The following is a 24,930-nucleotide window of genomic DNA, read 5'->3' as shown; positions in this document are numbered from 1 at the left end:
AACCATGATGAGCTTTTTTTAAAAGATACGCTCCGAGCTTTGTTTGGCGCTACAGTCTCTAAGATACCAGTCAAGGTGGTGTTGTAGTTATTAACCAGCTCATCTACTGATGAGGACTCAGAGTGGTAATGAGCTCAATATATCAGAAAGCTTAACAGTTGATTAATTAATTATCTGGGATTTAAATGTACAATCCACAGTCTTTATTGATATTGGGAGATTCACCTCAAAAAGAATGGCAAGATGATCAGAAATAGTAAGATCTAGGGTTATGATGTTCTTTGTAGCTAAACCACAAGAAATTGCCAGATCTAAAGTATACGCTATTTGAGGGTGTGTTAGCATAGGTTCCTGGAGCAGGACCTCCCTATTTAGTGGGAACGGCGTTTGGATGCCTATAGATAACTTTTTTTATATTAGCTGGGTTTTTCCCACTGTGTTTTATTTAGCATGTTTACTTTGTTTTACACTTGCATGTATTGTTCTGCCAGTACTGTACTGTATCATTGTTGGTATAGTCACATGCTTTGTTCTGCTTTCCCCCACCCAAGGTGATGCCATTAATGCGACCCTAGTGGTGGCAACTTGTAAGTATAATCATAAAGATTGTGGAATAAATCTTGGGCGCCTGCGTGGCGTTGTAACATGACTTCCTGCCTCTCCACTTCTAGCAGATGTCCACGACCCCCTTTTACACACCTATAAATCAACGCACATACACACTTAAAAATACATCACATTCAAATCCCATCCCACCCATCACGCACATTCTGCAGCTTCATGCTGCTGAAATCCTGCTTTCACTTCCAGGGTCTGTCTTGGAGCTTTTGTGGAACTGCTATTAAAGGTAGGTGTACCAACTACTCTTTACTATTCTTTAAGAAGGAAGATTGTTCTACACTATGTGATACAGTGTACAACTTCCCCACCCAGAGCATACTGTACCCATAAATGTAATTCAGCAAAGGCAGGATATTGACTACCCACTGCAATACTGAATACCTTCATGGTTCAAGGTATCGAGTTGTTCTTTTGGGGCTGTACTGATTTGAAGCAAGACCCTGGACTCAAACAAAATTGAAGCCCATTGTTCTGGGTGTCAGGTGCTGACAATGTTTTGGAATATGTGGATTTCTGAAATACTTTAATACCCCAGGGGGAGAAACAAATTTAATTCCTTGGATTCTATTGCCTAGTGCGTGCCATTTTCCATTATCCTTGTTTTGTTAGTTTGATTGCATATTACTGTAACACTAGAGGTAAAGGACTGCAAGAAGAATATAAACTAGATCTGCTGTTTACTGTACAATACTTGCATCCCTGTTTGTTGGCAGGGCTGCCTTAAATATGTATTATCCAACAATAATACAGCCTCCGTGTAATTCAGCGCAGAGAGATCCAGAGGAGAGTGTCTTCATCTGGGTCTGGTGAGAACACTAGATTATCATTGTCCGAAGATAATTAAGAATGCTCTATTGTTAACTTTAATGCCCTGGGAATCAACACAGCCCCCAATTAAGGCATTTAACAGCTCTTGGTTTATATATTTACAGTGCACTGTTGGTCATACCATCGGACAGGACAGGAACAAATACAATTTAAAGGTAATGCACACGAATAATGCTGTGTGTTGAACATGGTTTCACCACGTTTATCTTTGAACCAGATATTCAATTACTTGAATGCATGATGGCTGCTAAAGTAGCAGTTACTGTAGTTTTCCGACCATTTCAGCCGTGTGCCGTCATTAGAAGGCTTATTTAGAGTGCCTGAAAGTGGAGAGAATTAACTAATACTACCAATGTCCCAATGATAATTTGCGTGGATAAGTCAAATAATAGCTACTGTATCATGTTGTGCTTAACTTTTTCAGTCATGGCTCATTTGGAAACTATATACAAGTATTTATTGCAATTGCATAATATAACTTGATTGCCACTTAACTCCTTTGGCTATTTATAAAGCAGTTGCTAAACCTGTGTTTTATCTTTAAACAAATAGTGTGATGGAAACAGCAAAATACATTCTCATTAAGTGAAGCATTTTGTAGTGGTCTGTAAATGAGGGTGAGTCATTTTATCCAGCCAGTCGCCACTATGGAGATTGTGTTTTATTAATGGGTATTAACAAGCTTGATGAAGGGTCTTTTCACTATAAACACTGTCATGATTTGTTTGCACTGAATGTTATGAATGGTCTAAGAATATACACAAGAGAAGATACTGATATGCCATAATAAACCAGGCCAACTGTATGTAAAAAATCCAAGCAACTCTTTATCTTCAGGGATATTCAGTCTTATGTTTGATGTCAATTATTTGTTAACAAAGACTGGAAACTACTTAGAGACAAACTGGAAGAGATGTTTGCAAAGTTTTAAATCATCAGAAAATTGAATGAATACAGGCCAGTGTGTTTGAAAAGCTTAGTGACCTAATGCAAGCAGATTGTACATCTATAATTAATAGTATGCAATACTACAGTACAAGCTATAGGAAAATCAGTATCTAGTAGTAGAGGTTCTGTGGCTCTGCTGAGATGGCATGGAATGTTTTTGGTTAGTTTCTGAAAAAAACAAAACAAATGACCCCCTTTATGTTTTCTCGTGCCTGTGGGCTGCCTGTATTTTTGGAATGTTTAGAAACCAAAGTTTCCAGCAGGCTTCACAGATTCCTAGGCTTGGTAAGACTGCAGAAATGTAAAGTATGCACTACACACTGCAGCGTTTCTTTGAATCTGGATGCAGTACAGTATCTGGCCATGAATCAAAATCTGTTGCCGCTGACCCAGAAATACCTGCTGTCCACTGGCTCTTCTGCATCTCTCAAGCCTCCGTGTTTTCACATTGGATTTTGTGATGTTAATAAGTGAAACAAATAGAGAGCCTAATTCACCCTTGGGGTAAAGCGACTATGGATTTGAAGGGTGGCAGCATTCAGATCTGCCACTGTTAGGAATACTGTCACTTGACATTACTGTACCATCATCCCTATTAAAACATTGCTGTGACATCACCCATTGATATTTTGATTGATTGAGTGTGGGACAGATATATCGTTGATAAGCGAATCCACAGAAAATTGTTGATTTGGTCAATAAAACACAGTTAGAACAATTCAACAGAAAAGTGAATACAATTTTATTACACAAAAATCTTTTTAACAGTTAGTTAATTATAGTATTCCACATTTCAAACTTAACACTTAGAATAGGGCTTAGATTTCAGTTTAGCATTTTGTATGCTAAAAGTAATACAATTATACATTAATATAATGTAAAAAAAAGGTTTTAATAATTACAAATTGATTTCCACATAAACACCCCACTGCTATTCTGGTATTTCAGATTCAAACTCTGAGGAACTCATGATATTCTGCTGCAGTAACGCCTGTTCCTAAAAAGCCTTATATGGCCTTGGATAATTTTAATAAATTTCGCCCCATTTCAAATTTGCTATCTCTAGCTAAGCTTCTAGAACAAGCTGTCACTAGGCAATTAAACTGCCGTTTCATTGCTAACAATCTTTATGAACCATTTCAATCTGGCTTCCGGCATCTTTATAGTACTGAGACTGTCCTGGTCAAAGTCACTAATGATCTGTTAATGGCTGCTGACTCAGGTGCTTTATCAAGTTTAATCCTCTTGGATCTTAGTGCGACATTTGACACTGTAAATCAAGAGATCCTACTTGATAGACTAGAGAGTTTATTTGGTCTCTCTGGCATTGGCCTTAACTGGTTTAGATCATATCTATCAGGACGTCAACAAATTATCTCCCTTGGTGGGTTTAGCTCTGAGGTTGGGCCAGTAATTTATACTATATACTGTATATACACATAGATAGTAATTAACCATATTTTATGTTTTATTGTAAAGATTATGTATTTAATCACACGCAGATCAATGTAATGTAAAGCATCCAGAGATGATCAAGAACAAAAGCAAGAAAAGTATCAACATTACGATTAAATACCAATAAAAAACACACAGATATATTTTGGTTTTTATTCTGTTCATTGAATTGTGAAACAAAATCGCCATGTGACTCGTTTAGGACTAAGGGCAGGGCAAAATTTGCCATGACACCGCCAGCACGTTTTACTTCAGCCTTGCATAAACCACATCTGCCAATGTTTGATGCTATACAGCCATCCTTTTTAGATTTTTTTTAAATTAGGAAATGATTTCAGACATGTGACTTTGCTTTGCAGAATTTAAGCAGATCAAAGTCTCTGTGTGCTTCTGCCGTATTTTCTTAGCATTTAGTGTTAGCACTGCTCGCTTTACGAGTTCTCACAGGGAATGATTATCTTTGTGAGATAATAGCCAACATCTTCAGTAGATGTTTCCCTGAATTTTCCTAAAATACCGGTATTGTTGTTCAAATATTGGTTATTTTATTGCCTGATGAATATTGCAATGTATCGGTATTCTCACACAGCCCTCATCACGGACTTTCAGATGCAGTACTGTCTTAGCTGCCTAGTTGGCACTCTTGCATTTGGCAATATCGTAACAATAACTGTGCTTGGACCTATAGAAATACATGTATTTGTATCAGAGCTTTTGTTTGATCTTTGCAGAGCTGTGTCTACATCAAAGAGCAGCTTTAAGGACTGACTCAGCCCCCCTTGGTACTGAAAGCTGATGAATCGTGCTGTGTGAGTGAACTATACCATCTGGTACCATTCCCATAGGATGTAAAGTGTGCAGCAGCCTTGTAACTTTGTAACGTTATGCTTGCCTGTTCTTCCAACTGGATACTCTTGATATATTCATATGACAAGTTATTCCTGGTATTTTTATTTAAAAAGTATAAAAGGAAATTATAATAAAAAGAAACTCTTGGATACTACCCCTTTAAGCTCTCTGTTATATTACAGGATTAGACCCCACTTGGGTAATCAGACATCACTGTGGCCGGTGACACTCCTCATTGGAGTCATTCTTCCCCCTCTTTTCTGCCACATTTTTTTAAAGCAACACAAAGTGGAGCTGACAATGCAGCCTCCCCATATGGATTAGATGGCCCATTAAACGTTCTTTCCCACAATTCAGACACCATGCATTTGTGAAGCCAGATGTGTCTCTGAGTCTTTGGTCACGCTTGAGTTCCAGTAAGACAGTTTTCACTGCCAAGCCTCATTGTACTGGTGGGACTTCAGTAGGGGTAAGAAACAGGTCATCCTCAACTTTGTCCTCCATTCTCCTTATTTTTTTTTTTTGTTTGTGAAGAAAGTTCAGCCATGAAGGAACTAGAAGCTTCTGAATTTATTTGAGCTGATGTCATCACAGGATGTGTTAGCAATACATTATTATTAAAGGTTGTGATGCAAACAATATGTGCTCTGCAGCCCAGCTAATTTAGTATTAAAGAATACAACCCTTCAAAATGATTGTTTTTCTACGAATTGTATTCAACAGGATATCCATTTCAGCTTTCATTTAACAACAACAACAACTATGCTCTTCAGTTGGCTAACATTAACAGTTCAAATGGTACAATGTAGTCTCAGTTTTAAAATGTTAGAGAACACCCTGCTGAGTTTACAGGAAATGCATCAATGTACCTTTGCTGTACCCTGTGTGGTCTGTATCACAACATATCTCTTTTTAACATAATGACCATTGATTTGATATTTTATTCACACACAATGGGTCATTAATCACAAATGAAGAATTCCTCTTATAAACATTGTGGTCTAACCCCTGCAGCAATGTTTGTGTCATGTTCCCACAATACACCACTCGTTTCAACCACAGCACCAGCACTGTCGTAAGAATAACACACTTTAAAAATATACATGAAAAATACAAAAACAAAACCTAAATAATAACTAGATGAGATTAAGTGTTACTACTTACTAAATGAACTTATTATTACATGTATCAGCCCGTAGAATAGTACATATAGAAATGTAATGTGACATTTTGTTTCAGCAGTTATTCAGACCATGTGAATGATTGATTAATCAATTTGTCACATATCAGTCCAACATGATATTTAATTCTAGCAACAATGGGCTGCACCCAAAACATTCAGGTACATTATAAAAGATCAGGGCAACAGCAGCTGCATATACTAAATGACTTTGACTTTAAATTGCCATAACCTTTAGTTTAGGAAACATGACAGTTTTGAGATTTAGTAGAATACCAATTAAAAGCAGCTTTGTAGATTATTAACAGTTACGGAAATGGAACTGGATTTGTGTATGATCAGGCGAAGGGCTTGATTGTGCAGTACTAGGCTCCATCAGTTAGGGGCTGTGTATGAGGAACAGCGTTTTTACAAAACAACTATATATCTTTTGGAAGTGAGAAGTCATGCCTTACTAGGTGTTAATGAGATGTTCAGTGCTCAAGTCAATCTGTTTGATGTTGCAGGAATACATGTGTGAATAAAAAAAAAATAATAATAAAAATAAAAACAATCTGGGACTATGCTGAAAAACAGCCCTTCAGTACAGTATTTGATTGTGCATGCACTGCTGACATGAACGCTTGTTGCACTACGGACTGCAAACTTCTGTGTATAGATGACTACTGGCATGGGTAGAAGTGAACACACAGGGGCAGGTTCACATGGTGTTTACAACAGTTTACACTGGTGTTCTGTAGTCCTCATGTGCATGGCTCTTTACCTGGGGGGGATTGCTCAACAGCATTGCATCACTCTAGTTTCAGTGACACTGTTTTAAAGTATACAAGTCAATTTTGTAACCATTTGATTATAATGGGGAATGGAGGTGTCATGGGCTAGTGCCCACCTGATGACCCCTGGGAGGGGCCCATCCTGCCCATTCCAGACGGTTGCCATGCTGAGGCGCTAGGGAGGTTGCATATAGGCTGATCTCTGAAGCCAGCATTACACTCCAGCCATTAACACAAGTGCAATAGGAAATCCATGTTAACTTGCAGAGGAAAAGCGCTGAAGAATCATATATTACAGTGAAGCTACGTCTTGGTTGGTCCCCACCACTACTATCTCATCTAGTTATGGTGAAAGCTGTGTCTAGTATTAGCAAAAAGTAAATAACAGCTACTCTCATGTAATAACAATCTTAAACATCCTCGAGTTTGGTGGAGGCTCGTCTGCTTTAAATTGAAGAGTGCTATTGTTTGTGGTAGAATAATGTTAACTGTTATTAATCTTAACACACAAGAAAAGAAATACTGCAGGGGTCCAAAGTCTCTGTCTGAATTAAACTCCTGGGGCTAAAGTCTATAGAACCAAAAATAATTTCATGGTGAATTAAGATATAATTAGGCACTGTATATTTTGCCAGATGGGGAACAACCAATTGACCGCAATCACCAATGCAGCCAGACCGTAATTAAAATTAAGCCTTACACTACAGATGAGGAGTAATTACAACATGATGTTATTATGACCCAGATCAACTCAACCTCTAGCACTGAAAATGATGCTATTAAATAAAATGACACTGAATAATGAAACTGCATATTGAGCAACGGGTGTAATTCCACCAAACTCTCCGACAGTCTATTTTAACTTCTACTTTTGATATGTTGTTTTTTGTTTTTTTTTTTTTGCTGTGGGAGAAATGGAAGGACTTGTGAGAAATGTCTGTGGTTTAGTTTACATAGGATGGGTCATATTTGGATTTTATTGCTGTTTTCAAAAAGAAACACATTACAGTAATTGTAACAATATTAAACTAGCAAGAAGCTTCTCAGAATACTAATTTAACTGCTCCTTAATTTACACCATTATAATCTTTCCATTCCTCTCAGAAAATCTACTTTTGCCTTTGCACTTGTTTCACAATATGTCCAAGCAAGTAAGCTATGGGACAAAAACAAATTAAAAACATGAAACTAAATAAGGGGAAAAGATATTAAAGAATATCTGATACATACAGTATTATACCCAAATTGTGCAATTAAATACCTATCACCCCATGTGGTGTACAGACGATTTACCTGCCCTCATCTTGTGTATACATCATCTCAGAGTGTATACTGTGTCTGATACCATTGATGATTTTGAAGCAGAGGTCTGTGTTCTCAATCGGAATCTAGGCTCAGTGGACAGCCTGGATGCAGAGGTCTGTGTTCTCAGTCGGAATCTAGGCTCAGCAGACAGCCTGGGCACAGGGTCTGTGTTCTCAGTTGGAATCTAGGCTCAGCGTACAGCCTGGGCACAGGGTCTGTGTTCTCAGTCGGAATCTAGGCTCAGCATACAGCCTGGACGCAGAGGTCTATGTCCTCAGTCGGAATGATGTCGGATAGAGAATGCAAACCACAGTACAAATGGAGCTGTCTTTACCATTGCGTGCAAAGCTGTTACATTGTTTTCCAACATGTACGTTTGCAATTGGATTTCTTGTTTTACTTTTGTTTTTTCTTTTTATACTTCCAGAAACTTCATCAGGAGAACGTACAGCTGAAACAGGAACTTGAAGACCTAAAGTAAGACATCCATGGTGTTTTCAAGATTTGCTGACAGTTTTTAAACATTGTTTGCACACAATTAAAATGTACTGAATAAAAATGACAATTTTGCAGTCTTGCAAAGGATGTTTTAAAGCAAATGATGTATTTTTCTTGGGTAAAAATCTTGTTAACTTTTGCAACCCTCTGTAACTAATTCAAAGCTAGTGTGCCTTTATTCCCAAAGCTTTAACACACCAGATATAGAATGTTTGTTTTTTATGTCAAAAATAATGACTGGTATTCATGACTTTGAAGCCTACAGGAGCCCACTTTATAACAGCTTCTGGATATTTCTTCATTTAAACAGACTTCTTTAAATTAAATTGTTCACAATAGAGCCCGCAAAATCAGTTATTTGTATTCAATGACCCAATACTTGTTGTTATAGTTTGACAAAAAATAAAACTCTTGAGAGAGAGAGAGAGAGAGAGAGAGAGAGAGAGAGAGAGAGAGAGAGTAGCTAACATACTTTGGGAGAAACAAATTCAAGCCACAGACACATGATAAACAAAATATTTCACTTTACTGGAACATGAAACAGAAATGATCTACAGTATATTTATGAATTGTTTGTGAATACATCCAGGAAATGTGTATTTGTGGTCGCAAACCCATCCAATACCTGTATTTAGATACAGCTTTCCGTTATGTACATAATGCTGTTTAAATGGACCAAAGTCATTAGGCAAGGTGTCTTTTTTGCTACTTTTTTGATACACAGTATTTGTGAATTTTTTCATATTTTAAGTGAAGAAAACACAAGGAGCTTGTTAGCTATGAATAAATTATATGATGATACCATCACTCCATGTTTAAAAAAACAAATGTGTGTTTGAAGATTCTGCCACTAATAGACTTATGTAACATAAATTGTATGCTTTAAAATGTCTGTGTGTGCACATGTTAGCTTCATAGGTCTGCACAAAGATGGCACATGTTGTAATAGACTCCTTGCTGTCAGCAGCAAGACAGGGTGTGGGGAAGGAATTAAAAAGGCAAACAGGGTGTTTGGTTACTTCATCAGAAGTGTAGTATGTTGTTTAATTCTGGTCTGGTCATTGTGGCTTTAGAGAGCAACCATAACAATCCCAGGTCTTCAAGGGATGTGAAGATAGGGTGAGGGATGCTGAATGTATGTAGCTGGAACAAAGAAGAATGAGGGGGACTTGATTAAAATCAGAACGAGAGGACACAATTGGAAATTAAGGGCCGACACTTGGGACATAGCATAGGAAACACTTCTTCATACACAGAGTGGTGAGGGTATGGAATGGGTTGCCTAGCAATGTTACTGAATCATTGGGATCCTTTAAGACCCAGTTTTACTAAGTTCTGAGCAACCAGAGATCAACTAGCTACTAGGACGTGGAGCAGCACTGTTGGTCCAGGTGGCCTTCTCTTGATTGTACATGCTCTTATGTTTTTATTGAGTGTGTGTTTAATGAAGTGTCTACATTGGCAATGCTGTTTACAGGACTCAGTATCAGCAGCTGCTTGATGAAGGGAAGGGGGAGACGTTTGACAGGAGGCGTGTGAACCTGTTGAAGGCTCAAGTGATGCAGCTGGAGAGACAGGTATGATGGAGATGTTGGGTGCGCTCTGCTGACAAGTACACCAGTATTTGTGCATTTTCTTTTTATGAAATAGAAGTTTATTGATAAGCCTTGTTTGTGGAATTGAGAAGTGTTAGCTGGCTAGACAGACTGCTCTCAGGGTATTATTAGAAGCTGCCCCATCGCTGTCTCGTTGCCCAAGTGAAACATGGCCTTGAACAAGCTGCTCAGAATGTGGTGAGTTTACATGATTTTAATGTAGATTCTTATTGACTCAAACTCGCCACAGAAACACCAGCCAAGTTCAGCAAAATCTGCTGCCAAAGGGCCTACAGTAGACATTTTATATATGCCACATTTTAATAATCAAGCATATTGTACTTTTATGGTTGGAATTTTCCATCCAGTACTGTAGATTATGAAGATAAAATAGTGAACTATGTTTATCTTTCATTTAAGGTATGCACAGACACAACTTAAGCCATATTAATTTGACAGGGTGTTTCAGTTTGCCGTTGAACACTGAGTGAATATAAAGCATTTAAAGCAGAAGCCCCTATTCCCTATACTCTCTATTACCAATGAATGGACAGGACCAGCACTGAAAGACATAGTTCAGAGAAACAGGACACATCCTGGTCTCCTAAACATTGACGTCCTTAGCCCCTTTTACACTGGCACTCCTACCTGGGTCCGGACTCGGGTTCTGGCTACCGGGGTCACAATCCTGCGAAGTGTGAAATCACATACCTGGGTTGTATCCGGGTTAACCTGAGTCCCAGCGACCCACCTCAGGATGTGGGTCAACACGCTTTGACCTGGGTTGAGCAAGACAAAATGCATGACGGCAGACAAAATAGCAAAAATCCACACCTGTGTGAAGGTTTCACTTCCGCAAGGAACATTTATTGTTTATTCTGTTTAGCATTGTTTTTGTTGATTGAAACACACCATGAGCCTGATGGCAGCAGGGGAAGAAACATTTGCTCTAATCAACATTTGTGATCTAAGCACTCACGGTTCAATCCAGAGACGCTTGGATGGAAGCGTCCAATACAAGCTGCTTCTGGGGCATTTATACGGGTATTGTGTACTTGCGTCTGTCACCCAGATCAACCCTGCTTTATCAAAAGCAGTGTGAAATCACGTAGCCGACCCGCAGCACACCAGGTTCTGACCCGGGTAGATTCCGACCCGGGTAGAGCATGCCAGTGTGAAAGGGGCTCTTGATACAGTAGCAATGCAGATTCTGTTGAGCTTCACTGGCATTTACACTTATTGATTAAACATGTTCTTATATTGGGAATTTTGGAAACCAATTAAAAAAGACAGCAGGAGAAGCCCTTCATTAGATACCTTTTTTTTATATTACATATGACATATTAATGTGGATAAGACATGTGTAGAGTATACGGAAGGCAATTTGCACTATACATATGACACTGTATAAAGATGGCCTTTATCTTTGACATGCTTTTTTATTGCAATGGTTACATTTTTGAAACAATTATAAACATTTAACTCTTGAAATATTTCTAAAATGTTTTTATGCTTTGTTTTTATTTTAGTCTTTTTTTTTTTTTTTTTAATTCATGATTACAAAAAAAAAATCCAGTATTGACACAAAAAAAAAAAAATGGTTCTAGATATACACACACACCATTGATGTTATTTGTAATTATTTTATGTATTTTTTCCTGGCTGTTGCAGGTAGTGCTTCTTGCGGAGGGACTGAGTTCTCACGCCTCTCTTAACTTGGAGGTGGGGAATGCTCTCGAAACCCTCACTGACCGATTAAGGTATTTTAACCAGATGTTTCTAATAAAGTACTGGTTCCACTTGGGTAGCACAGTATAATGCTAATGCCAGATTGAAGTGTATTAGAGAATATAATATTCTTCTCAATCAGCGTTTATGAATTCTAGCTGCTGTACCGCTGTATGTGTTTTGGTGCCATTGACTGTCAGAACTCTTGAGTGCTTAGATCACTGCTGCCATGGAGAGATCAATTGACTTTGTTTGGTTAGACCGCCAGAGGAAGGGCTAATTCATGAAACTGTATTAGTGTCCACTGCTGTCTTACCAATGAGGCTCACAGAATGTGAAGGGACAAAAATGACAGCGTCTTCACAAAAAGAAGCTTACCTGGTCACTCTCCATGGTTTAACTCCAGTTAAAAGTTTGCATCACAGGAGACCTACAATCTACATTATGACTTGTTTGTTTTCAGCTTTATAAATACATATTTTGCTTTTCCTCTTAGAAAAAATAATAATAATTTGAACATTCCACTGGAGGATACCTGGTTCTCGTTTCCCCTGTGATTAACAAGGTCATGTTTTTGTTTACGGACAGATCGCTCCTAAGCTGTGAAAACAACTCTCCGGAGGTACCCATGGCACGGGCAGAACTCACTCAATTAATTGAACTGTGTCGAGACGTCAGGCAGAGATTACATCGGAACAATAAGGTAAGGCAACCACACTTTCAAAAAGCTGTTTAATAACATTCTAAAAATGTGCTTCTTGTAAAAAGTTCTGGCAGTGGGTTTATACGGGTCCCTGGTTACACCAGCAGGTGAGTTATGTGCGCAGAGTAGATGGGGGTGGGTTCAGGTGTAAGAGGTAAGTGGTTTAAATGATGGGCTACAGGGCAGAAGACAGTAGAATGGAGTATCTTTTTGAGGCAGCACATCCGGTATGCCTCATGTTTTCTCATTTCAGTACTATAGCGAAGACCTGAGCACCGTACCCCTGCTGCAATGCCTTCTATATACTAAGACTGCTCGAAGTACAGTTGGAAATGGCAACAGCTTTAAGAAGATCGATGCTTATATATCAGTGCACACACTTTTGGAGTTTCTTCATTATTAATTATTAGGATAGGTGTCTGTTCCACACAGAAGAGAAGCTAAAGTTCCCCTCTCTGAGTCTGTATTGCAGGGTGCACTTTATTAACTGGTGCGGGTTACTGGTCCTGGTCTTGTCAACTACTGATCAATATTTAATGTAGTGTCTGCACTTTCTTACTGGGGTGTGGTACTGTACATGCTTCAAGAGAAACCTGGATCATTGAATTTGCCTTCAATTTCTTCATGTAGAGGAGCCCTTAATTATAAAGCTGACGTTCACTCAGGTCTCAGCTGTGTTCCATGTCAGGGTCAGAGAGCGGGGCTAATTGCTGCTATGAATACATATGTGGATCTGCTGAGTCCTGTAATGAGGGTCATTTCTGCTGGAATATTTGTCTCAAGTTGTCTGTCTCTCTATCTGTCCGGACTCTCTGCAGTACCAGAAACACGGGAGACTAGGGCAATGTAACACTTCCATCTGCCAGCTAAGAACATGCCACTATGCTAGAAAGTCCAGTTAAATAATAGCCAAGGTGTTATTACACGCTTTATCATGTGCTTGCCCATAGACAATCTTGTATACCTGTCATGCTAAATTAATGGGATCACTGCAAAGATATGCTCTTTTCCAGGGGCTCCTGTTCTCATCAGTGAGATTTCTTTAGGTGTTGTGCACAGGCTTCAGAGAAGAGGACAGCTTGCTCTTATAGTTTCAGTTAAAAAAAAAAAAAACTTGGAGGAAACACAACAGATTTGCTCTGCCAGTGACAGAGCATGTGACCCATAGCACAAAGTCTGATAGCCTTTCCCAGTACTGAGAGAATTAAAAGGGTAACTGTACAGACAAGCAAAAACATAAGATAGTATAAGACTTTGCCCTTTTGTCTGACCCAGCTCTGAATTACAAGTGCATCAGTGAATATAAAAACTGAAATATATGAGTTATCTGAGCTAGTACATTCATCTTCGTGTTTCGCATTTTCTCTTTTAGTTATTGCATCCTGGTGACTTTTTAAAACATTATTCAAAGTTTTCAGTCCCCTTACTAGAGCTCTGACCAAATCTTGGACACCAGTTTGTAAGCATTAACCTGCCCCCCCATAGATGTAAAAATACCACATGGGTTTTATATTGTATTTCTTACTGATTTAGGTCCACTAGAGACCTTGTAATTGTATTTAAGTTGGACTGTACTGTACTGGTGCTACTGTCCTCCAGGATACCCATGCAGTGAGCTGCAGAACTTGCTTGATTTCTGTGCCTGATAAAATATGAATCAAAGAATAATACAACAAATAAATAAATAAATAAATGGTGACAAAGCTTAATGTATGAGGAGCTCCTCAGAAAATGTGTCTGAGCGTTCAGTTCAGTGGGGAATGTGCATTCTAAATATTGCATGTTGAATTTGCAACCTCCTTAATTAGGAGTGCCATTCCTTTTGTTTCTTAAACAAGTTATTGTTCTTTGCTGTATTCCCACTCTCTTGCTTGTTTCTTGGTACAGTGATTTTGTTTATTTATGCTAAGGTTGAAATGCTGGGGAATGGAGCAGTTATAATATTCTTAATCTGCATTGTTGCTGAATATACAACAAACATTGCCCCAAATCTAATCAAGACAAACAGCAAAAAGATAGAGATTGGTTTGGTGCGCAGAGACCAATTTAAATCATCAAGTGCAGTAATTTCCTTTATTTCCCTTGCTAGCCGAGGTATTTTTTGTGCTGATTTCAAACACCCCTCCAAGTGCAGAGTCACACCTATCCCCACAGAATGTTTTACTTCATTCTAAAAAAATGTGTTGCTCTTGTCTACGTAATGTACCCCAATAAGGTTTTATCATATTGCAAGCTTGTGTATTCTTACCTTGAATTAGGAGTCCATTGTTAGCTAATCAGCTGAATCTAACAGTGTGCCCATCCAGGGTTTCAAATAAGCGGTCCTTATGAGGACATATATAGAAGACATTAGGACCACAGATCTTGCAACCTGAAAAACACAGGATAACTGAAACTGATTTCATGATTATGAGGGAGAACCACACTCATCAGATGTTGACCAAGTGAAATATTTTACCTTTAAATGTACCTACCATTTCACTGTTGATGCACTGTAGTGACACAATAATGTGGATTTTTTTAAAAGTGCATTATTTTCTCCCTGCTTTGGTTTCACTCAGTTTGCCTCTTCTCTTGCCTAAGCTCTCCGGGCTGCAGACAGACTGGTCTGTCACACCTGGAGCTCCCTTTGTACCCCTCAGTAATCTTGCCCCGAGACACTGCCCCCACCCCTCTCATCCACAGAGTGCCATCAATACTGCAATGGGTGTGCCGTGTACTGGGTGGCTGTGCATATCCACATCTCTGGCACCACTGTGTTTCGGGTAGATGATTAACACTTATTTTTTAAAACAAAAACATTTTAAAATCCAAAAGTACTGCAATTAAATGTATGGATATCCAGCATTTTTCAGATGATTATCTTGTCAAATGGAAATGCCAATTTGTCTGGTGGCAAAATGGGTGCTGTGAAGTGTGATCTTTGCACACCAAGGGGGCTTGGTGGTTCAGTGGTTCCAGGTTAAATCCCAGCCACTGACTCACTGTGTGTGACCGTGAGCAAGTAACTTAACCTCCTTGTGGTCTGTCCTTTGGATGAGACGTAAAACAAACTAGGCCCTATTGTAAGTGACTCTTGTTGTGATGCATAGTTCACCCCTAAGTCTCTGTAAGTCGCTTTGGATAAAAGTGTCTGTAGAATACCTAAATAACAATGAGTGATTCTCCCTTAAAAGGTAACACAGCTATTATGCATCAGGACAAGGTTTTCATTTGTATTTATTGTACCTATAGATCACAAATGATCAGAAGTTGTATTTATTGTACCTATAGATCACAAATGATCAGAAGTTGATTTTTGCAAAAGCTATTAATTGTCCTCCAGTATCTTTGACCTAAAACGAGTTCCATTTCCAAATTGTGCACATAAAATATTTTTGAAAAAACTGATCTTTAAATAAGAAATCTAAAATAAACAGCCTATCAAAGACCAACGTCTGTGCACAACAAAGAAAAAATAATTCATAATATGGTTTAAAATGGGTAGAATTTTGACGAGGCAATCTTGGCTAGATTCAGATGCAGTGACCAAAGTTTGAAACGCTTCAAAGACATTACATCTTCAACTTTTGGATGCCTGGTGCTTAGGACTGCATAATCATCAACTGCATTATCAACTTCAAATCCATGAAAGATTTGATTTCATTAACATTTGTGTTTATGCTAGTACCATTAATTTAGAGGAGAGAGTGGTCTGAGTGTCTGTAAGCTTAAACAGTTCATTATCTAGTGCCATAGATATTTCATCAGGTTCTGGAAATTCCACATCTTTCGCTGCTAAATGATGCCTGCAGATTTATTTTGTCCTCCTGTCAAATCATTATTATTAGTATTACTATTATTATTATTATTACTATTACTTCATCTATAACTTTTGAACACGTAAAATGTACCCTTTATAAAGTTCCAGTCAATACTATCAAAGAAACACACATTTTGACATAAGTTGAAAAGTCTGTTACTTTTATTATTCCTTTCTAAACTTATTGTGTGTGTGTGTGTGAGTGTGAGTGTGAGTGTGTGCCTACTCTACATTTAATAATACTTATATTCCCTGCAAAATGTTTAAAAATATATATTTAAGAACTATTCCATTTATATCAGCATTATTCACCTATAGTTTTTGGATGCACTATCCTTTTTAGCTGTATTCTGTTTTTCTGTGGAATCAAAGGAGATGTTCTCTTCACTGCACTGAAGAAACAGTGACACATGACAGATACAGTACACTGAAGAAACAATGACGCATGACAGATACAGTGCACTATAGAAACAGTGACACATAACAGATGCAGTGCACTATAGAAACAGTGACACATAACAGATGCAGTACACTGAAGAAACAATGACGCATGACAGATGACAGTGCACTATAGAAACAGTGACACATAACAGATGCAGTGCACTATAGAAACAGTGACACATAACAGATGCAGTGCACTATAGAAACAGTGACACATAACAGATGCAGTACACTGAAGAAACAATGACGCATGACAGATACAGTGCACTATAGAAACAGTGACACATAACAGATGCAGTACACTATAGAAACAGTGACACATAACAGATGCAGTGCACTATAGAAACAGTGACACATAACAGATGCAGTGCACTATAGAAACAGTGACACATACAGTGCACTAAAGAAGGTGAGTCCAAAACCACTTTAAGGAGTAATTGTTTCAAAGCAATGAAAATAGACCTGCATTAGCACTCACCTTCCACTGGGTGGCCACTGTGACTGAGAATTATGTCTAACCTTATGAAGGTGTTTTGAAAATATTTGGGGGGACATGTATCAAGCGTTTGTGATGGCATTAAGGCCATAGCGCCGCATTTACGCTGGCCTTAAAATTGCCCTGGGGCGGCTACTAGATAAGGGATAGAAGAACGTTGACAAATAATGAAATAGTTCCAAAGTAGTATGAGTAGTTGCTTTTTTAAAAAAAAAGGATAATATTGAGCTGCTGTGTCTACTAGAGCTCCACAAAGAGGCTGCTTTTATGGGAGATGCAGAACCTATTTTATTTACATAGGTGTTTCCCTGCAATGGTACTGCAATGGTACAGTAAATAGTACAGCAATGGTACTGCAATTGTGGGTCTCTATCTGGGTTTCATCAGATAGTTATGGCTTGTTAAATCACACACTTCATCAAATAGACCACAGATTTGTTTTCAAGACTAAGAAATAGATGTTTTATTTGTAAAATGTATCCCTGATATTGCAGCAGGAATTAATCTACTGCACATAATTTTCAGTGCAGTTAACATAAATGTAATTTTAATGGATAGTAAAAAGCATATATATGTAAAATAGTGCATTAACAGCAGATAATGTATTGGCAAATATTAAATCACCATTGAAACGTGTTAATATATGCAATTTACTTATCATCGGATCTCCACGTCTGCAGCATAGTAAACTTAATATTCCAAACAAAAAACTTATTTACAAAATGAGTGAGAGCTACCTATAACATTATTGCTGTTTTTCTTTGAGTTGCCTATGTTAATACATTGTGAAAATTATTTAAGCCATTTTAGTATGTTTTACTTTTTATTCATGCCAACTTAAGTCATGCATTACTGCAGGAATTAACTAAAAGTCAAATAATTGTAAACTAAAATAATTCTTACAACAATATGCTTTATAATTTAATATTATATATATAATATATATAGATATATCATATATATTATATATATATATATATATATATATATCTCTATTAATATTAAACTGGCTGTAAATTTGGGTTCATGCCCCTTTAAAAATGTGACCCAGAAATAAACACTTTGATTTTTAAAGCACTTACGCACACTTTAATTCAATATACAAAACAAACACAAACAAACCCCTAGCTCCCTTGGAGCACTAACTAAACATATGCAGGTCACTGACTAATACACAGCACAGCTAAGCTGTTTACCTGACATATAACACAAAAACAAACTCTAATACAGATTTTTATAAAACCAAATGTAAGTTTTACACGGACTTCCAGTCGGGCACTACACGCCACAGCAGCAGCCCAGAACACACTGGCTGCAGTCTTTAAATACCCTGCACCTGGTTCTAACATACAATTACCTCCAGGTTCAGGGGATAATTAACAATTAACTTAAACAAAAGCAATTAAATTAAACAAAACATGCATTTTCACATGTTTTTAGGCAGGGAGGAATCTGACCCTCCCCCTGCCACCTTATATATATATATATATATATATATATATATATATATATATATATATAGTATATAATTTAATTTTTTCTTTCGTCTTTGATATTCTTTAATTAATGTAAAATTTATATGTAAATTAACAGCTGAACACAAAACTGAAGTAGAGGGGTATAATTTAGATTATTTTGTACAATAAACACCAATTTGACGTGGTTACATGCTGTTTGACTGGCCGACGTTATTTGCTGTATCGATGAAACCTGAAGAAGTTCCTAATTTGGAATTCTTCAAGGAGAAACAGCCAACAATTTCTTCTTTGTTGTTTTGTTAAAAATGAAAGAGAGAACTTTCTTTCTTTGATAAAAATTTTATATATATATATATAAATATATATATATATATATATATATATATATATATATATATATATATATATATATATAAAACCCTGCTGGGGGAAAAGACAGAATCAAATGAATAATGAACTCTTTCTCACAAACTGTAACACAGCCTTATTGTGCCTGCAGGGCAGTATTTTAAGAAATTGGGGATGGATGTTCAGTCATGAATTCAAGGCTTGTCTCTCTCAATTAGGCAGCCTGCTTCTATGTCCCCTGTTCTCTCTTTAATTGTTAAGCTGGTTTATGGTTATGTGAAAAAATTATCTATGTGTGTACACTGTTCAGTAACCGCAAGGGCAGCATGTGCTTTCGTTCAAATTTGCTCATTCAAAACTAATTGTGTATGCATTAAAAACCTACCAGCACATATGGTGTTCATGTAAGGGTGCTTAGCAGTCAATTTGTGAGGAAAGCAGAAGGTGAAAGGTTAATCGAGGGGGCCAGGTGTGTATGTGGACAAGGGTTTGTTCTGACACAGTGGAGATGATTCCTCCTGATAAGGCCCAGCTCTGAAATGGAATTGGTTGGAATAATTGCTTGCATGGAGCAGCCCTTTGAGCAGGAAGTCATTAAAGACACTCCTGCTCTTGAACCTGAACAGAAGCCAGGGTTCTGCCATGTCTGCTGAATGGAGAGCTGAACTTACTTAGTTGTTCAGAATGAAAACTGGATTTCATACTTGTGAATTTATACTGGAACGTGAGGTCGCTGTACGTCTACAACTGATATATAAATATAAACAGTGTATTCATCAGGGCAGTTATAAGACATTTAACCAGTTTTACACAATAAATGCTTTGTTTAACACATATAACCATATAATTTTATTATTATTAGTAGTAGTGTCAGCATTATTATTTTTTAAAATTAATTTCACAAAATGCCTTTACCATTGCACATGTTGTTAAATGGGCCCTTTCTATATATATGATATATACTTCAATGATAATTCAAACTCTATCGTATCTCCCTATGTCAAGATTCACGCCCAATTTAATTTCTTATTTATACTTTCTCCTTTATGTATACATTGTGTATGCACTTATAGCAGTGATCCACACTGGCATTTATTGGTGCTGGACAGTTTAACAGCTGTATGTCAAAACCACATAGAGACTGCTGTATACCCTAAATCCCATACCAGTCATTAAGTGCAGGGCTCAACTAGTCGAGGCTCAGGATGCTCACACTTGTCATCTAGAATGCAGAGAGTTTAGGGGCTGCACTGAAAACAATGAGACATGTGGCTTAGTTCCTAACACTGGTGACAGTCCTGTTTTTTTTTACCAGCAGGTGCTTCCAAATGGGCCATTCTATAATGAAGAAAGCAAAGGGTAGTTTCTCAAATACCACTACAGTTTATTGTCTGCTTCAATATATACTGTATTTCTGGAGAGAAGAGTTTCATAAGAGAAAGAGCATAGTTTGACTAACCTCATAAATACCCCATCACTACTTCAATCCTTTAACCACAGAAACACAAAAATGGTTCTCTGGGGAACAACAGCCATTTCTGCCAAAGAGCTTATACTGCTAATTTTGCTATCGGCACTGGTTCAGAGGCTGTCAAAAGTTGTAACTAGCTGGTCGCTGTCTTATCAGTTGACAGCTAAAACATTTGATAAGGTAAAAGGTTCAAATGTACTGATCGAGGAACATAGGTTCAACTGTCTCTTCAGAAAGGCGAAAGTCAAATGTTGATGTTATCTCAATGAGTAGTGAAAGTCGTTCTGGTACTTTCCGTCAGAATAAAGAACCCTTTTTTATCTGCACGCTAAGACCAGACTTAAACAGTTTTATATGTATTTATTTGACTTTGGTTTTCATATGTTCGGTGAAGATGACCCTCATGGCAAGCATTCTTATCCTGCACTGGGGATGAAAGGTGTGTCACACTTTAAATGTGTCAAGTGATCCGGTTATCCAGTTGTGATGCAACTTGCCAAGGATCTTCTTCACCAAGTGCTTTATCTCTATGTCTGTAAATTCTCACTTGGATCATTCAACATCAAAGGGACACTGTGACAGAGAGCGAGAGGATCTGAGCTGTAAATCTCCCTCCCGACCCAAGAGGGCGCTAAGCAGAGGTACTTGACATTGTTTTTCCAGATGATCAGAAACTGTGTATGTAGTGCTAGTGCCACAGGGCAAGTAGTGAGCAGTTACCCCAAACTGGATATCAGGCTTAAAGTGGTGAGTTCAGTACCCCGGAACGCAAAAGGGATAGCAAATATACACTGCTTTTAATAAGTCTGTAACAGGGACAGATCTGTGCTGACTCTGCTGGCATGTTCACGGGCTGCAGGAAGAGGGCGGCAGTCATCCAACAACCGCCTGTGAGTCATGGCAGTGACACGGGGAGGTGGGAAAGTGGGTGTGTGGACTTTCCCCCTCTTTGAATGGCTGCGAGGCGCATCTTGGGAGATTGTTAGCCCTATAAATTAACGCTCTGTTGTTTCCTCAGATCTGCCCCTTTAAACGCGCAGAGTGTGCGGAAACACTGGTCCACGACCGAACGGAATGGAATGGAGGTTCAGAGTGACACAGTGAGGGAGGGGAACCCTTGGGCAGATCCCTGAATAAGGATAACTGAGCAGGCTAGGTAGCTGGCAGCGTAGGACGGTGATCCGGGTCGCACTGGCAGCGGCGACCGGGATATTGCTGCAGAGTGCAGCACCTTTCCTTTGTAGTTTTGTTACTGTTTTATTTTTTTCCTGTTTCTTTGTGCCTTCGATTTTTGCAGTATTGTTTTGAAACACCTGCGAGTGCGCCTGAACTGTTTACCATTGCTTGGTATTCCCGTGGTTCTGTTTACCATAGTTGGTAAGCAGACCACGGACCAACAGCGCCCTCTGCGGGCTAAAGAAACCCAATGCGCCCCTGAAATAAAACTGGGCACCTGTGTGGTGTTTTCAATTACACCTGTCTGTCTCCTGGTCAGTGAATTACCCACACCGTTTCCACACGGGTGTCAGAAGTGGGATTCACTGGCATTGCCCCAAGCAGTGCATCCACAGAAGGAGCAGACGAGCCATGGATGCTACACAGTTTGCTGCGATGATGGACCTCCTGCGCCAGACGGTCACCGCAGGAGTGCAGGGGGAGGCTAGACCCACAGCTCCAGACCCCCAGTTACAACGCCCCACAAAAATGACGGCCAAGGATCGACCCGACGCCTATTTAGAGGTGTTTGAGGCCATGGCGACCTCGGCTGGGTGGGATCCAGCCCAGTGGGCTAGTTACCTGCTTCCTCAACTCACGGGGGAGGCGCAAGCAGCGACGAGAACGCTGTCCCCGGATTGAATGATGAATTACCCCACGCTGAAAACCGTCATCCTTAATCGCGTGGGGGCCACACCGGAGGGGTATCGGAAGAAATTCCGAGAGGAACAGTTTGCAGTAGGGGAGCACCCACGAGCCATCGCCCACCGTCTGAAGGATTACGCCCTGGGTTGGTTGAACCCGGAGCTGAACACCAAAGCCAGGGTGGTGGAGATGATTGTGGTGGAGCGCTTCCTGGAGTGTCTAGCCCCGGGACCTCGGCTGTGGGTCCAGCGGCAGGCACCAGACATGCTGGACCGGGCGTACCAACGCCTGCGAAACTTCCCGGGAGGAGTGCGGCTACAGGATCGTCCCCTCAACTGGCCCCGGAAAGGGTGAAGGGACTGGGGGGAAGGGGTAGTCCAGGATTTGGTCGGAGGGTGTCAGCGGGAGCTCCCGGCCCGGGAACTGGGGCAGGGTGGGGATACTCACGGGCTGCTGCAGTGTCGGACCGGGGTCTCGCGCGGACGCCTTATCGGCGAGCCCCTTTTATGGCTCCAGTGTTTCCCCCTCTTTCCAAAACTTCGGGGAGAGAAACCAGCCCACTGAGGTGTTGGACGTGGAGGGAGGTGGGCCACCTCTCCTGGGACTGCCCCGTGATGGAGTGTGACCTCAGCCGACCAGGTAGGCGCGTTCAATTACCTCAGTCACTTCAGCACCCGGGTTTCGTTATTCCTGTGACAGTGGATAGTACAAAAACCCAGGCTCTCCTGGACTCAGGGTGTAGTCAGTCTCTAGTACAGGAGAGCCTAATCTCACCGGGGCATAAACGCATATTGGGATGGGTGCATATTAAATGTATTCATGGGGATTTCCGCTCTTATCCCAAGATCAATGTGTGTATTATTGGCCAGCAGGTGACGCAGGTGCAGGTAGGAATATGTCCTCGATTGCCGGTACCAGTAGTTCTGGGACGGGACTGTGAGCAGTTTAAAGATTGGTTGGCTGCTCTGACAGCCCCATCTTCTTTATTGGCTAAGAAAGAGGAAGTAATTGGAGAGATTTTTCCCTTTCGCGATCCAGAATGGTTTTGCCATAGATTTAAACCCTATAAAACTAAACGGGAGCAGCGGATCGCTAAGACTGAAGGCTGGCAATGGAGGGAGTCGGAGAAGTTTCAGGTGGGGGCGGTTGGTGAAGAGTCCGGGGGGGAGGTCGCGGAGCCAGCGCAGGGGTCTGGCTCAGCTGCCTCTGCTCGGGACTGACCTGACCCCGAGTTGTTTTCCATGGGAGCTGATTTCTTAGCTCGCTCCCGTGACTTCCGACTCGAGCAAGGGCATGGCGACGTGCTGGGCAGGCTCTTTGACCAAGCAGCGGTGGTTAATGGTCGGGTGGTCGAGCCCAGATGCGCCGCCACGTACCCCCACTTTGAAATTGATCGAGACCTACTGTACCATGTTGATAAATTACCCCAGACCAGTGAAGTGCGTCATCAGTTGCTCATTCCTCAGCCCTTTAAGGAGGATTTGTTGCAGCTGGCTCACGCTATTCCCCTGTCTGGTCATTTGGGAAGGGATAAAACCAAAGCAAGGCTTGTGTCACGGTTCTTCTGGCTGGGGCTGGATGGTGACGTTAAGCGGTTTTGTGAGTGTTGTGGGGAATGTCAGAAGGCCAGCCCTAGAGCCGTTCCACGAGCCCCACTGGTGCCTTTGCCCCTAGTGGAAGCTCTGTTTGAGCGTATTGGGATGGACATAGTTGGGCCACTAGAAAGGAGTGCGGCAGGATACACCCACCTACTTGTCATTCTGGATTACGCTACGCATTATCCAGAGGCAATTCCCCTCCGATCTATGTCCGCTAAGTCTGTTGCCAACGAGCTAGTAAAGGTTTTTTCCCGGGTGGGGATTCCCAAGGAGATATTAACCGATCAAGGCACCAATTTTATGTCCCGGCTAATCCGCGGAACATGTAAGCTTTTGAGAATTAAGACCATTAGGACCTCAGTGAAACTCGATTTTGCATTGATTTCAGACGAATCAATGAGAAATCGAAGTTTGACGCTTATCCGATGCTTATAGATGAGTTGCTGGAGCGTCTAGGCACAGCTAATTTTATGATGACACTGGATTTAATGAAGGGGTACTGGCAGATACCCCTGACCCCGGAATCTAGAGAGAGGACGGCGTTTTCGACTCCCTTCGGGTTGTACCAATTCAGGACCATGCCCTTTGGGTTGCACAGAGCCCCCGCCACTTTCCAGCGGATGATGGATCGCATCTTGTGGCCCCATCAGCAGTACGCCGCTGCTTACATAGATGACGTGGTTATCCACAGTGAGGATTGGCCGAGTCATCTGTGTAAGGTGGTGGCGGTGCTGCAATCCTTGCGGGAGGCGGGGCTCACTGCTAACCCAAGGAAGTGTGCCATTGGGAAGAGTGAGTCGGAGTATTTGGGGTATCGAGTAGGGGGCGGCCAGATCAGACCACTAGTTGCTAAGGTGAAAGCCTTGGCTGACTGGCCGGTTCCTACAACCAAAACCCAGGTGCGCTCTTTCTTGGGACTAGCAGGTTATTATAGAAAGTTCATCCCGAGCTTC

At 40.2% G+C, this 24,930-nt stretch overlaps 1 protein-coding gene across 2 annotated transcripts in view; it reads left to right on the top strand.

Moving 5' to 3' along the window:
* The window catches only part of LOC121299626, a 103,679-nt gene that overhangs the window by 14,483 nt on the left and 64,266 nt on the right, over positions 1–24,930 (top strand). For both annotated transcript variants that reach the window (XM_041227482.1, XM_041227474.1), the window contains exons 2-5: positions 8,387–8,436; positions 9,935–10,034; positions 11,724–11,812; positions 12,369–12,483. In XM_041227482.1, the coding sequence (XP_041083416.1) occupies positions 10,017–10,034; positions 11,724–11,812; positions 12,369–12,483 (222 nt within the window). In that variant the 5' untranslated portion in view covers positions 8,387–8,436; positions 9,935–10,016. The remainder of the gene's footprint in view (positions 1–8,386; positions 8,437–9,934; positions 10,035–11,723; positions 11,813–12,368; positions 12,484–24,930) is intronic.

This window comes from Polyodon spathula, chromosome 2 (assembly GCF_017654505.1).
Source record: "Polyodon spathula isolate WHYD16114869_AA chromosome 2, ASM1765450v1, whole genome shotgun sequence".
Classification (NCBI taxonomy): Eukaryota; Metazoa; Chordata; class Actinopteri; order Acipenseriformes; family Polyodontidae; genus Polyodon; species Polyodon spathula.
The sequence above is the reverse complement of the archived record's forward strand: the minus strand, read 5'-3'. Positions and strand labels throughout refer to the sequence as shown.